General features: G+C 35.2%; 1 protein-coding gene across 1 annotated transcript; it reads left to right on the top strand.

Annotated features, from left to right (window-relative positions):
- The first annotated feature begins 49 nt into the window (after positions 1-49).
- LOC120474787 (uncharacterized) lies at positions 50-11,401 on the top strand. Its single transcript, XM_089121921.1, has 6 exons — positions 50-1,990; positions 2,236-2,544; positions 8,767-8,800; positions 9,341-9,420; positions 9,839-10,135; positions 10,696-11,401. The coding sequence occupies exons 1-6, from the start codon at positions 1,921-1,923 to the stop codon at positions 10,950-10,952; spliced, it is 1,047 nt and encodes a 348-aa protein (XP_088978047.1). The 5' UTR covers positions 50-1,920; the 3' UTR covers positions 10,953-11,401.
- Positions 11,402-14,430: the final 3,029 nt, after the last annotated feature.

Here is a 14,430-nt window from a genome sequence, read left to right as displayed (position 1 = left end):
TCTCTCTGAAGATGAATTTCTGGAACCTCATGGACAAGTTATAGTGAGTGTTTGAGATTCTGAGAAATTATTACTGTTCTGAGAAAGTGAGAAAAAGTGAAAGTAATTTTTTAACTATGTAACTGTTGCAATGAGATTCTGAGAAATTATTACTGTTCTGAGAAAGTGAGAAAAAGTGAAAGTAATTTTTTAACTATGTAACTGTTGCATTATAGCAGAGTTTATATATATATATATATATATATATATATATGAAACTATGCTTTGAAGCAGAACCTGCATGTACCTGTTCTGCTTTCACTTCTCACAAAACTGAAAGAGTGAAAATGAAGGAAACACTGAGTTGTTTTGTTTACTTTTTTATTTCTTTGACGTTTCTTTATTCTTTCCCTTTGTTCCTGGTCTTTCGTACAGTATGTGATTCGATTATTCAATTCAATTGATCAACTCCTGCACAACCTTTAGTCTAATAAACATTGACACCTAGTCGACCGTTCTCTGAGATTTGTTTTCATGATAATCGAATGTAAAGAGTTTTATCTCTAAAAACTGTTTAGCGTAGGCTATATCGCTATGTGGCATAGAGTAATGAAAAATAAAAATAGCTAGTTAATACCACCAACAAGGCTCAAAATGGCCCCACACTAACACAGTAACATAATGAGGGTCTCTACATGCAAAATGAAGCATTGATAAGTTGAACTTTGTAACTGTAGCCTACTACAGATCGTTTAATAAAAAGATCTGGCGTTCGTGGTTCGACTTATCGAGACTGTTTTCCAAGATGGCTCCTGCCTGTATACATGAAGTGGACTGTCTTTAAAGTATCTTCTTATTGAACTGTCTGTTCATTTTAATTAAAGTATCAATTTTTAATTAAACCTCATTTTAAAGGTGTGTAATATGCACTGACGCCAAGACAGTTACAATCTATGATTATCAATATCATAATCATGATTAGGCGTTTATTTATAGACTGATATTCCCTGTCGAGTGTCGAGTGATGCTGAAGGAACGCGTGCAAGAGAACGAATGGGAAAAAATGGACGAGACAGAAATATTTTATTTATTAACATGTAATGAGAATTAGCCATTTTAAATGCATATTTATTACAATTAAAGTCTAACGTTACCTAAAGAATCATGGGAAGCACCTTGCTCGAGGCACAATTACTGGGGTATTGTAATCTTTGTGATGATGGAAAATTTTGTGCAAACTGCATTAAGACTTGAACCTGTTTAACGACATGGATGTAAGTTAGAGGTGATGCAATCTATAAACCGCCTGGATTTTACCTTTGAGAGGTTTCATGGGTGGTGTGTGTTATCGTGCGTTTAAACTGAGGTGACTGAGTTAGAATGAACACACACGCTGAAGACACACCAGAGGTAAGAAATAACTTTCTCTCAACTGGAAAATATCCTGCTTTATATTTACGAATCTATAACCAGAAAACCGTGATGTCATCGTTCAGCTTAGTTCAGTTCTCATATAATGGTGTCAATGGAGGCAGATCGATATTGTTGAATATTAAATTAAATATTGTTGTATTTTACACTCACGATCTCTTCAACACAAAATAATTCAGGTATGATTCGTTATGTTGTGTTAAAACTGTTTCAGTGTGACATATTGAAATTAATTTTCTCAACTAAAGTGTTTGTTTTTGTTTTTACTGTGCATTTATCATATTCTGTATTTTACCAAATACAAGTCTAAAAATGCAAAATAAAATATAGGTGTTTTTTTTTAACTTGAAGGGTAATTAATTAAATAAAAAAATGTCATCCTTTAATCACTGACATATAATTAACTACTTTAAATCACCCTAAGGTCTGCATAGCTCGTACACTGTATACTTTCTCATTAGTCTTAGTTTTCCTTCTGATGCCATTTTTTCCTATTGCAGAATCAAAACCATGAATGCTGTAAATCCAGTTCAACTCATAATTCTGCTTTGGACTTTCACTGCTGTCTGTCAACCCGACGGTAAGAGAATAAACTTTCCCCTAAACTATTAACAGAGATTAAATTCTATTAAAAATCTTGTGTACAAAATAACATAGTGGTTTTATTTATGAGTATGTTCTTTAATGAAGAAGACACGGTGTTTATTATTGATACAGTGACACAAGAAGTCAGATATGAAAAATGTTCAGTGAAATGTTTAAAAAAACAGATTTCTATTATTGTCAGTTGCTGTATTATATATGATATGCATTGTTATTTTTCAGATGAAATGAGTGTAAACTGTGAGGATGTGACTGGAACTGTGAGGAAAGACGTAACTTTCACCTGCAGCGTCTCTCTGAAGAAGACTCTGAAGTCCTCTAAATGCTGCATTAGAGTGTATAAGTTTCTATATCCTGAGAAATATAATGACCCAACAATCTGTAGAGAAGAGTTTCCTCCTGACTCCTGTGAACAGAGAAACAGATTCACATGCAGATTCACTCCAACTACAGTAATGAAGGAACAATTCAGATTCTTTATCACGACAGAGTGTGGATGGGAAGAAACTGCATTCACTGTGAACATAACAGGTACAGTGTTTAATACTGCTGTTTATAGTTCAATCAATGTTTGCAACTGTACTTTATTTCCAATCTACTAACAGTGGTTTAAAATCTGTTAACAGAGACCAGTAAACATGAACCTGTCACTGAAGATCCTGGTAAGAAATATATTACATTCCAAATATTACAAATATATTACATTACGTTCCAGTCATTAATTCTGATTGTTCAATCACTCTGTGTTTTATTCAAGATAAAACACGGTTACGACCGTTTCACTCATCGGTTCTATGTATCACTTCACAACACCCATCAGCTCTTAGCAACTTAAACATAATAGTTCTCTATGATAAGATTGTGGAGTATTGTGAGAGATCCAGTAAGCGAGTGTACCTGCATTTACAGTAGGCCTAGATATTGCTTTTTCATTCAGATCAGTCCTATATTCATAAAAAAAAAAAAAATCAGTTTGAATGTCAGCTGCGAGATAAGTTATTTTCCAAAAATCGTTTCAGTGGTTCATTAAGTCGTAACATATCGTTATGTAATATTGCCGGATCGAGTCTCGTTTCTGTAGTTCTAATGAGACATAAGAAAACTACAAATTTGACTTGCTTTACGTCAAGCGTGACAAGAGTCATTACTTTGTTTTTCTTTGTTTCTGATGTCGTAATACATCATACTTTCATGAAATCATGCAACATACTCTACCTTGTCTGTTAACATTGTTCATTTCAACACCGGTGCTGATAAACAGTGAGTGTGTGTGCGACAGTGGGATGCGGTAGGATAGATAATTTACGACAGCGGTAATAGACAATTCCTCTTCCAACCTGTAGGGCGACCGCTGAGGAAAAGTTACTTGGTGTTGCTGAAAGTAACCCCAGTGTGTCTCTGGATTGGTTTTGTTCCTTATGGGTGTTTTGTAGGCCTGTTCCCTCCTGTCTGGATTACCTTGTTAATAGCCTGGATTTATTTCTGTTGTCTTATGTCAGATCTTTGATAGGCTGAGTTTATGAGTTAAATAATCATTTAAACAGTTTAAATGGATTTTTCCAGAGCCAACATTAAGAGCAGGAGACGGTCCTGAATCAACAACAGGAGAAAATGGTACTATCATAGGTTCAGTTGTGGGCTGTTTCCTCATCATCATCATCATCATCATCACAATGACAATCATTTGCAAAAGGACATCAATTGACCTATCCCGAGCCCGGTGGATTTCAGTGTCTAGGCCTCAGACATAATGACGAAAACAGCAGATATCCATAAAAAGTGATCTAATACCACTGACTGCAGTACAAAAGTGTTGAATTTGACTTTGACAAAAACTTTATAATTCCAGTAAACCATATCTGTACATACAGTACCATCTGTCATACCTCAAACTACTGAACTATATAACTCTGGTTAAAGGTTTTAAAACTCTGTTTCTGTTTTATATTGATTTCAGTGAAATAATAGCATATTATTACTACTGCTTTAATATTATTTACTTTAATGATATTAAAGCAGTAGTTCACTTTTGAAAAAAACTTTTGCTGATAATTTACTCACCAACATGTCATCCAAGATGTCCATGTCTTTCTTTCTTCAGTCGAAAAGAAATTAAGGTTTTTGATGAAAACATTCCAGGATTTTTCTCCATATAATGGACTTCATTGGGAACCAAACGGTTCATTATAACCTCAAATGGTCTCCTTGCTCTGTTCTGTGTGACTCTCCTGTTCGAACTTGTTCATCAAAATGAACAAATCATTTTCTGAGTCAATTTGTTCGTTGAATGAACCAAATGACTCGGAAAAAGATTCGTTCATTTTGATGAACGAGTTCGAACAGGAGAGTCACGAACTCGCATCACAGAACAGAGCAAGGTGAGCATTTGTGTTTATAAAACTTAAACTTTGTTATTGATTCATTAAATGACCGATGGTTTCGCTTGATGAGACCCTTATTCATCCTCTGAAATCGTTTAAAGCCCTTTGAACAGTTTGCAGTTTGCATTGAAATTCTCTTTTGGACCTTGAGCCGTTTGGACCCCATTGAAGTCCATTATATGGAGAAAAATCCTGGAATGTTTTCATCAAAAACGTTAATTGCTTTTCGACTGAAGAAAGAAAGACATCTTGAAAGACATGGGGGTGACTAAATTATCAGCAAAAGTTTTTTTAAAAGTCAACTACTCCATTAAAGGGTTAGTTCACCCAAAAATGAAAATTAAGTCATTAATTACTCACCCCCATGCTGTACCAACCCCGTAAGACCTTCGTTCGTCTTCGGAACACAAATAAAGATATTTTTGATTAAATTTGAGAGCTGTATAACTACCACATAGACTTCCGGGACTGGCTCTTGACGGCCCAGAAAGTCAATGAAGAAAATGTTTAAATATTCCTTGTGACTACAGTGGCTCAACTATAAGTTTATCAAGCGACGAGAATACTTTTTGTGCGAAAAAAACAAACAAAAATGACGACTTTATTCGACTTTTCCTTTTCTTCATTGTTGGCCTGGAAACGAGACTTCCTTAGATTTCCACGACGCATGCTCGAGAACTGAACTGAAGTAGTGTAAGGAGATCGCAATTCTCGCGCATGCGTCGTGGAAATCTAAGGAAGTCTCGTGAAACCCAAACTGTGTTTGGTGTTGCTTTTTTTTTTCCTGATTTTTTAAGGAATGTCTGTTATAAATGTCATGTTTGTATTGTTTAAGTGGTATAACTATAAAGGTTAAAGGGTTAGTTCACCCAAAAATGAAAATTATGTCAGTATTTACTCTCATGTTGTTCCAACCCCGTCAGACCTTCGTTCATCTTCTGAACAGAAATTAAGATATTTTTGATGAAATCTGAGAGCTGGATCACTCCTGCATACAAGTCCATAGGCTTCTTGAGAAATTGAAACTTGCCGGCCTCGAAAAGTTATTAAAGACATCGTTAAAATAGTCCAAGTGACTTTAGTGGCTCAATCTTAACTTTATCAAGTGGCGAGAATACTTTTTGTGCACAAAAACAAACAAAAAATATTTTTTTTATTTTAAAGCCTTGCTCAAGATCATTTTCTGCCGGTATAGAGAATCACACCATCAACCTTCGGGTGACCAGTCTGACTCAGTAAACACTATAGACCACGACTGCATCTTTAAATGCATGTTTAAAGTTTCCCTAAAGCATAGGTAGTACTTCACTTGAGGAACTATGGACGTGGCTTGTATTGTTTGTAATGATGGAACATATAATACAAACTGTACACTGTAAAAAATTATCGTGATTTTAACAGTTAAAGACTGTAAAAATGCTACAGTGAAAAACTGTTAATTGGTTAACAAAGTATATACGATAAATAACTTTGATATATATAACGGTAAATTTAATGTAATTTTACTATAAAATAGTGTTAAATTTACAGTTTTTGGAAGTGGGAAAAAAACAAGTCATTGTATATACACAGTGTAGAAAATGTAAATTCCCACAATTCCCCGCGTGACACTTCCCATTTAATACTGTATATTTTAACTGTTTCTTCATAATTTTTTTTTCTAATCAGTTTTTAGGGTTTCATGTTGCATTTAATGTTGTTAAAGTAATGCTTATTGCATTTTTTAAATTTCAACATGTTACCATGATGCTGTTTACAGTAATGTTTGTGTGAATGACACTGTGCAGCTTCTTTATATTAGTATTTACTTTCTTAAGGAATAGCTACTTGTGAAGAGCTTTGATTGATCGTTTGACTCTCATTACTGCTGTGATTGATGGCTGTCAGTGTATTACAATTGAACAAAACAGATATTAAGACTTCAAAAGGTCAGTAAAGTAACATTATATCAGATAATGAATTACGGTTCATTGCTGTAAAATTAAATACGGTTAAAAGTCTGTTAAACCTAAAATGTTGCTACCGTATTTTTAACAGGAAAACCCTGGTAGCCAGTTTTTTTTTTTACTGTGTATTCACACTTTGACGCATGATTTAATGACTCAGTGTGCATATAGAGGTGATGCAATCCATAAACCACCCGTTTACCTTTGATTTTAGAGTAGCAGGTGCTGTCATTTCACGGCTGTAAAATCACTGGTACATCAAACAATCAGGCCATGATTTTCTGTACATGGTGTAAGTGATGTAGATTTAAGTCTTAGAAAATGCATTCAATTTTCACAAAAAAAAAATGTCTTAGATAATATGTATTCACATCAAAAAGTCATCAGCTGGATTTTTGAAGTTCAAAACAAAAACTATATTTTCCAGTTTGAACCACAGACATCAAAGCAGAGAACAGATGGACCCTCAAGCATCACCATGTGGTTTGAGTATCAATCAAAAGCCCCATATATCACTCTCATAGGCTGAACTTGTAGGCCTATTTTATGGTTTAAAAAGATTAAATGCACATTTCCAGAGAAATTAAGCCTGGAACATCATCAAGAACATTTTCTCAACCGTCAACAGAAGACGGTTATGTTGCTTTCTAAACGTCACCATCCAGACCCTTCTCTGCTCCTCTCAGGTGACGAGCTGCAAAACATCCACCTATATGATTATTGTTGGTATGATAAATTGCTTTTGTTCCTCTATTTTAAGTCAATTTGGATAAAAGTGTCTGTAATGTTATTTCTTCTCATGTTTTATGTTTGTTGTGCAGGATAATCTTTGACCAATGTTTTCTTTTTTTTGGCTGATGCTTGTGATTTTGAACTTAAGTCTGTTGTTTTGACCAGTTTGGTGTCGGTAATTTGGGTGCCTCGGACTATAAACACATCTCACTCTGACTTTGATTATTTTTAGCTCAACCAAGTTTGTCCCGATGCCAGGAATTTGAGCCCAGTAGGAGGACTGGAAAAGTGTGGGCGAGACCCATTCTACTATTAAAAAGTAAGGATTCCAAAGAGATTAGCTAGATAATGTTTATTACAGTGAAAGTTTCCCTAAAGTATCCATGGCCATGGGAAGTCCCTCAAGGGTCGTGTGGCCAGGGTAGGCAGTTCCTCACCAAAGGAAATGTTGACATTACATTAATTAATTCCAAGAACTTTATTAATTCACCACATTATTAATTGCATTTATTTTATTCCAAATATTTTTGTTTAAAAAAAAATTGCACATATGATATACATCCTTTGCCATGGTTTGTTCCTAAAAACTATTGTTTCATGCAGGAAATTCAAGGCCAAGCATTGCTTCTTTGGTCCATAGAACGTAGTTTACTTAGATTTGCGCATGCGCAGTTCTCATGCTGTCTTGAATTATAAACATTGAGGTAGAGACCGAAATTGGTTCATCTCACGTGATTCACTCGCTCTTACTCACTCAGTCCGCGCTTCCGACTGTGCTCTGTATGCAGGCAGCAGCGATGTGATGATGCCTGATATGAACTTGGGTTGCTATTAACTGAATGAATATACAGTGGCATAACTATAACTTTGTTTTAAAAACTGGGTGGGAAAGGTCAGGTGCGTGTGCATATGTGTAAAAAAAAGAATGAATCACATGAATAAATACATCTACTACAAATTAATTCGAACTCGTTCATCAAAATGAACGAATCTTTTTCCGAGTCATTTGGTTCATTCAACGAACGAACTGACTCGGAAAAAGATTCGTACATTTTGATGAAGGAGTTCTAACTGGAGAGTCACGAACCTGCATCACAGAACAGAGCAAGGCGAGCATTTGAGCTTATAAAACTTAAACTTTGTTATTTATGTTTTAAATGAGCGATCGTTTCGCTTGATAAGACCCTTATTCGTCGTCTGGAAACGTTTAAACCCCTTTGAACAGTTTGCAGTTTGTACTGAAAGTTTCTTTTGGACCTTGAACCGTTTGGTTCCCAGTAAAGTGCATTAGCCTATATGGAGAAAAATCCTGGAATGTTTTCATCCAAAACCTTAATTTCTTTTCGACTAAAGAAAGAAAGACATGGACATCTTGGATGACATGAGGGATTAAATTATCAGCAAAAGTTTTTTCAAAAGTGAACTACTCCTTTAACAGCACTAAAAATGATTAAAAATGTTTTGATGTTCCTTTGCAACAATCAGAGAGACGATGCAGCTCTGTCTCGGTATCTTCAATTGCAACATTACGCCATGAAGGGGAGATTTGCCGGTCAGTGAGTGACAGCACCACCTGCTGGCCGAACATTTGGAAATGCCCCGAGCAACGAGTCATTTCGAAAGTGAATGAAAAAATGTAGCTAGTAGCCTTTAAGAAATGTGAGCTGTAGACTAGAGAGAGTCAGAGTGAATGAACTCCTTCACACACACGCTGCAGACACAGACTAGGTGAGCAACAACTCTCTCAACTGGAAAATCCTTTATATTTTAGTATTAACCCATAACTAGCCTTAGGAAAATCTTCAGCACATGCATAGTATCTTTGTATTATGTGATTTACACATTTTGGAGATTTTTCAATGTGTCTTTTAAATAGCCTAGAAAATGTTTGATATTGCAGTGTTGATTAGCTATATTTGTATTCGCGCTCCGCCAGTGAAGACAATGCAAAATAACTTCATCACGATTAATCTCTGTAGATTCAGCAGCAATATTATCATGAATGCATGCGTTTCGTTGTGATGTCTGCTTTATTGTAAAAAACATTGTGGTTTTGTGGCTGTGGTTTTACAGTCGTGACGAGTCTCTTCAACACCTCTATTAATGTATGATTCATTATGTTGTGTGAAACTTCACAAAATTATTTAATTAAATTCTGACATCTCTACTGAGCATGCCGTAAATCATCTAATATCTGGCACTTATTAGACCTAGTTGTTCAAGTTTCAAGTCTTATGCAACTTTCTGTTGGTGTTTTCTTTATTGCAGAATGAAAACCATGAGTGCTGTAAATGCAGTTCAACTATTTTTTCTGGTTTGGACTTTTTCTGCTGTCTGTCGAGCTGACGGTAAGAGAATTGAGGAGGGAATGAATCTAAGACAATAATAATAATAATACAAAGGTTAAATCTTGTGTTTCTCAACTGACTCTATCTGATGCACATTAGTGAAAGAAACAGTCAGGATGTTGCATGCAGAGATGGTGTCTATTTAGTGCTACTGAATATATGAGATAAAATTAATTTTAAATAATAAAACATATGGCCATCCCATTACCAGATATTAAATCATTTTCAAAACTATAATGTACAAAAACACATGATGCTGTGGTTGTATTTAGGTTCTCTAATGAAAGAGTCACTGTATGTTTATTATATTGACATCGACACAGACTCATAAAGTCTGATATATTAAAAGTTTACTGAGAAAAACAAAAATTATTGTTCAGTTGCTGTATTATATATGATATGCATTGTTATTTTTCAGGTGACTTCAACGTAAGCTGTGAGGATGTGACTGGAACTGTGAGTGAAGAAGTAAATTTCAACTGCAGCGTCTCTCTGAAGAAGTCTAAATGCTGCATTAAATTGTATAAGTTTCAATACCCTAAGAACATTTCTGACTCTGAAATCTGTAGAGAAGAGTTTCCTCCTGACTCCTGTGAACAGAGAAACAGCTTCACATGCAGCTTCACTCCAACTACAGTAATGAAGGAACAATTCAGATTCTTCATCCAACCAGTGTGTGGGGTAAACACTACAGAATTCACTGTGAACATAACAGGTACAGTGTTTAATACTGCTATAATTCAATATATGTTTGCAACTGTACTTTATTTCCAATCTACTAACAGTGGTTTAAAATGTGTTATCAGAGACCAGTAAATATGAACCTGTCACTAATATATTACATTGATTATGGTGTTACTTTTGGAACTCAGAAAACTGCTCTTTAGTCTCTTGTCAGAATATTAATCATTTTAAAAGTCACCTGAGAATAAATTATTATAAGTTTAAGGTCTAAAAAGGAAACTGATGTATGATTATGGTCTCCAAAAAGATGAATCTCTCTATTTCAATCAGAGTGATTTTAGATTTGGTCTGTGTGTGTGTGTGTGTGTGTGTGTGTGTGTGTGTGTGTGTGTGTGTGTGTGTGTGTGTGTGTGTGTGTGTGTGTGTGTGTGTGTGTGTGTGTGTGTGTGTGTGTCAAGAAACCAGTTTGGTCAGATTCTCAGCAGCAGAAGTGTTTTGTAAAGTTTGTGTGGTGAATCTGACTGTCTAATGTTTGATAGGCTAAAGTTGGAGTTTATGACTTAAACAAATTTTTTAAATGCACTTTTCTAGATACAGATAAAGGCAATCAAGAAAAGTTGGCTGAAACAACAGAGAGTCCTAGACCACAATCTAAGACCACTGTCATCGCTGCAGTTATGGGCTGTTTCATCATCATCATCATCATCATCATCATGATAATCATTTACAAAAAGACACCAAACTACAGCAAACCTTGTGGATTCCAGAGGAGAATATTTTGGGGCCATAAACGCGATGATAACAACAGCAGCAATATCCAAGAGCAAAATCCAGATAATGTGATATAATATCACTGACTCAACATTGAGTTTATTGACTTTAAATGTGAAGATCATGAAAGACATAAGCTTTATAGGAACTCCAGTAAAATATATCTGTACATACAAAGTACTATCATGTATATACCTCAAACTACTGAAATATATAACTCTGGTTGAAGTTGTTGAAGTAACTATGTTTTTTTGTTAAATTGATTTCCGTGAAATAATGGTACAGTATTGATCTCTTTGATGTGTGTGTGTGTGTGTGTGTGTGTGTGTGTGTGTGTGTGTGTGTGTGTGTGTGTGTGTGTGTGTGTGTGTGTGTGAGTGTGTGTGTGTGTGTGTGTGTGTGTGTGTGTGTGTGTGTGTGTGTGTGTGTGTGTGTGTGTGTGTGTGTGTGTGTGTGTGTGTGTGTGTGTGTGTGAACATTAATGCAACAAATCCCAAACTGTGTTTGGTTTTGCTCTTTTGTAAAATTTGACTTTTAATATTCTCGGTACCTGCTATTTTCTAATACTTTGAGCTGTGTACTTTTTATAAATAATAAAAAAAAATACAAATTAAATGAATAATGACTTGTTGTACTCTCTAAAGATGAATATCTGGAAAGTTTGTTTATCATCACATGTTGATGGATAAGTAACAGTATACCAGTAAAACTAGTGGGTGAAGGGTGGCTGCACAGAGATGATCTGAATCAAGTCACCTTTATTTATATAGTGCCTTTTACAATACAGATTGTTCCAAAGCAGCTTTACAGCGATAACAGGACAATAATCCAACAAAGTTTGTTTCTGTTGTACAGTAGATCTAGAAGAAAGTCATTGTCCAGCTTAAGTAAGTTCAGGTTTGATTAATTTCCATTGTATGAACTTTCTGTGCTGTAAATCTTTAGATATTCAGATTTAGAGATTTTAGAATTCATCAGAGATTTGAAGGTACAATGATTTTAGATTTTACTTTAGAATGAAAGTTTAAATCAACCTTGAGATTAGTTTTCTGAAATATGAGCAATGAATACATTTGTGAATTTGTCAGATGTTTTTATCCAAAAGCGCCACACAATCAAGGTTTACATTCGATCAGTTCATGCATTCCCCAAGAATCGAACCCATGACCTTATCTAACCTTTACTTCCATATCCTCTTCTGTTTGAGTGACATATTTACCGTTCTGAGAGAGAAAAATAGCTGATAAAAGCAAACAACTGTCAAGTGTCGAGCATTCAGAGTTGAGAATCAAATCACTCATTCATCAGATAACATCAAATTGTGTTGAATTCAATCAGTAACTTTGAGTCCACAACAAACGAAAAATGATTAAAATTCCTGGGTTGTTTTAACCCAACCTTGGGTCAAATATGGACAAACCCAGCCATTGGGTTACATTTTTTAATTACATTTTTAACCCAACGTTTGGGTTTGAGCATATTTGACTCAAGTGAGTGAAAGGGCAGAGTGTGTAAATTTGTGTGCCTGCGTTTGTCAACATGCAGTCTATGAGAGCAGATAAAAACGGACTGATTTCAAATGAATTATATGATTGTTTCATTGTCTGCTGATTAACATCTTTACATGCAAGGTGTCATTAAAACTTAATTTGGCAATATATATATGTATATATTTGGCAATAAATATATTCAATTCAAATTTATTTGTATAGCACTTTTCACAATACATATTGTTTCAAAGCAGCTTTACAGAAAGTTCATACAAAAATGTATAGAAAAATACAATTAGTTAATAATCATGTATTAATTTAGGGCATAACATATTGAGTCGTCTCTTCACAGGCGTTTACGAGGCTGACGAACGCCATTTACCTCGCTAGCGTCCCGAGATAACAGCAGAAAAGCAGATGGGAAATAATTAGCCGCATTCGATCTGATTCAACAGTGATATAAAAGGTAAGCATTATGTGAATGCTTGGCTAAATAGATGCGTCTTTAATCTAGATTTAAACTCGGACAGCGAGTCTCGAACAATATCAGGAAGGCTATCCTAGAGTTTTGGAGCTAAATGCGAGAACGCCCTCCCTTCTTTAGTGGACTTAGATGACCAGAAGCCTCGAATTTAGTGATCTTAAAGAACGTGATGGAGTGTAGGGCGATAGAAGGTCAATTAAATACACAGGAGCTAAACCATTTAGGGCTTTATAGGTCAGTACTTGTATTTGAAGTCTGATGGCGCAGTGGATAAGACACATGCCTTTTGTGTGAGTGACTGTCTGACCTGGCAAGCTCCTGCACGAACATATTCCAGAGACTGTACTGTACCCGCTCTTTCAACACAGTCAAGGTCGGATTCTGTACCACACCACGTGTTGTTTCATCTAAATCCAAGTACAAGTCTAAAGTAATAGGTTATATGTTTATATTTTTCTTTATAGATGTTCAGATATGTTTACAGGCAGCTGTGGCATCTCATTCCTTTATCGCTATAATTTTGAGATTTACTTCCTTGTATATTAAACATTAACCACAGACAGGACGATAACCTTTTAAAATGCATTCATTTTCACCACTTACAATAATTTTAATCTATGATTTAAACACTTTTCATGGGGTAAAAACATATTTTGATTAACTTGAAGCTACAGCATTAGTAGAATACACTGTAAAAAAGAACACGTTTTGTGGTTTGTGTCCTAAAAAAACAATTTAAAAGAGCAGAATTCTGCAGAGTAAAGCACAGTATGGCAGTCTGAATCAAAACCAGGTGTGGAAAATTGGGTCAGCACTTCCAGTGGGAGACAAAATGTCCTTTGTACCATTTTTGGCGCGTCGTCACAGCTCATTTTATACATGGAGGAGAAATAAGGACTTATAATTTTTGAGCAATATATGAACCCGCACAATAACCAAAACATGGTTTTAATGGTGTACATAAAACCATCTTAATTTGTTATTCATAATTTATATTTGTGAGTATGTGTAGTTCTGATTAAATCTGATCATAATCTTAAAACACTGCTTTCATTATGTGTTTGGCTCTACTTTTGTCATATTTGTCACTTTCTGTCAGTGTAAGAAAGAAAACTTGCTAGTTCAACATACTCTGGCACTGTTTATACACCGTTTCATTTACTTATCATTATTTACAGGCCTCCAAAATACTCTACAGCCTTTGTTGAGGACTTTACAGAACTACTATCAACAATTGCCTCAGAGTTTGACTGTTTTGCCATTGCTGGAGATTTTCACATTCACATAGATAATGCAGAAAACAATATGACAAAAGAAATCAAAACTGTTTTTTGATCTGACTCAGCATGTACATAGTCCCACACACACACACACACAATCGTGGACACACTCTAGATTTACTTATCAGTAAGGGTTTAAACATCTCATCGATTGTTATCAGACGACACACAGCTCTAACGTATTGACTCCCTGTGCCAATGCATTAATGAAGTAAACAGTTGTGCCAAAACTTTCTTCAGTTGAAGATACACTGTGTGATTTTTACCCCCATCTAGTGGTGAAAAGGTATATGACCATCCA

This window comes from Pimephales promelas, chromosome 17, assembly GCF_988280905.1.
Source record: "Pimephales promelas chromosome 17, fPimPro1.hap1.1, whole genome shotgun sequence".
NCBI classification, from domain to species: Eukaryota; Metazoa; Chordata; class Actinopteri; order Cypriniformes; family Leuciscidae; genus Pimephales; species Pimephales promelas.
Note: the sequence above shows the minus strand (reverse complement) of the source record. Positions and strands in the feature narration are given on the sequence as shown.

What these genes read in the sequence shown, in the direction of transcription:
- LOC120474787 (XM_089121921.1), top strand. Translation starts at nt 1,921, where the DNA reads ATGAATGCTGTAAATCCAGTTCAACTCATAATTCTGCTTTGGACTTTC. An exon ending in TGCTGTCTGTCAACCCGACG is followed by an intron (nt 1,991 to 2,235) that starts GTAAGAGAATAA and finishes GTTATTTTTCAG; the next exon opens with ATGAAATGAGTGTAAACTGT. An exon ending in ACGCTGCAGACACAGACTAG is followed by an intron (nt 8,801 to 9,340) that starts GTGAGCAACAAC and finishes TCTTTATTGCAG; the next exon opens with AATGAAAACCATGAGTGCTG.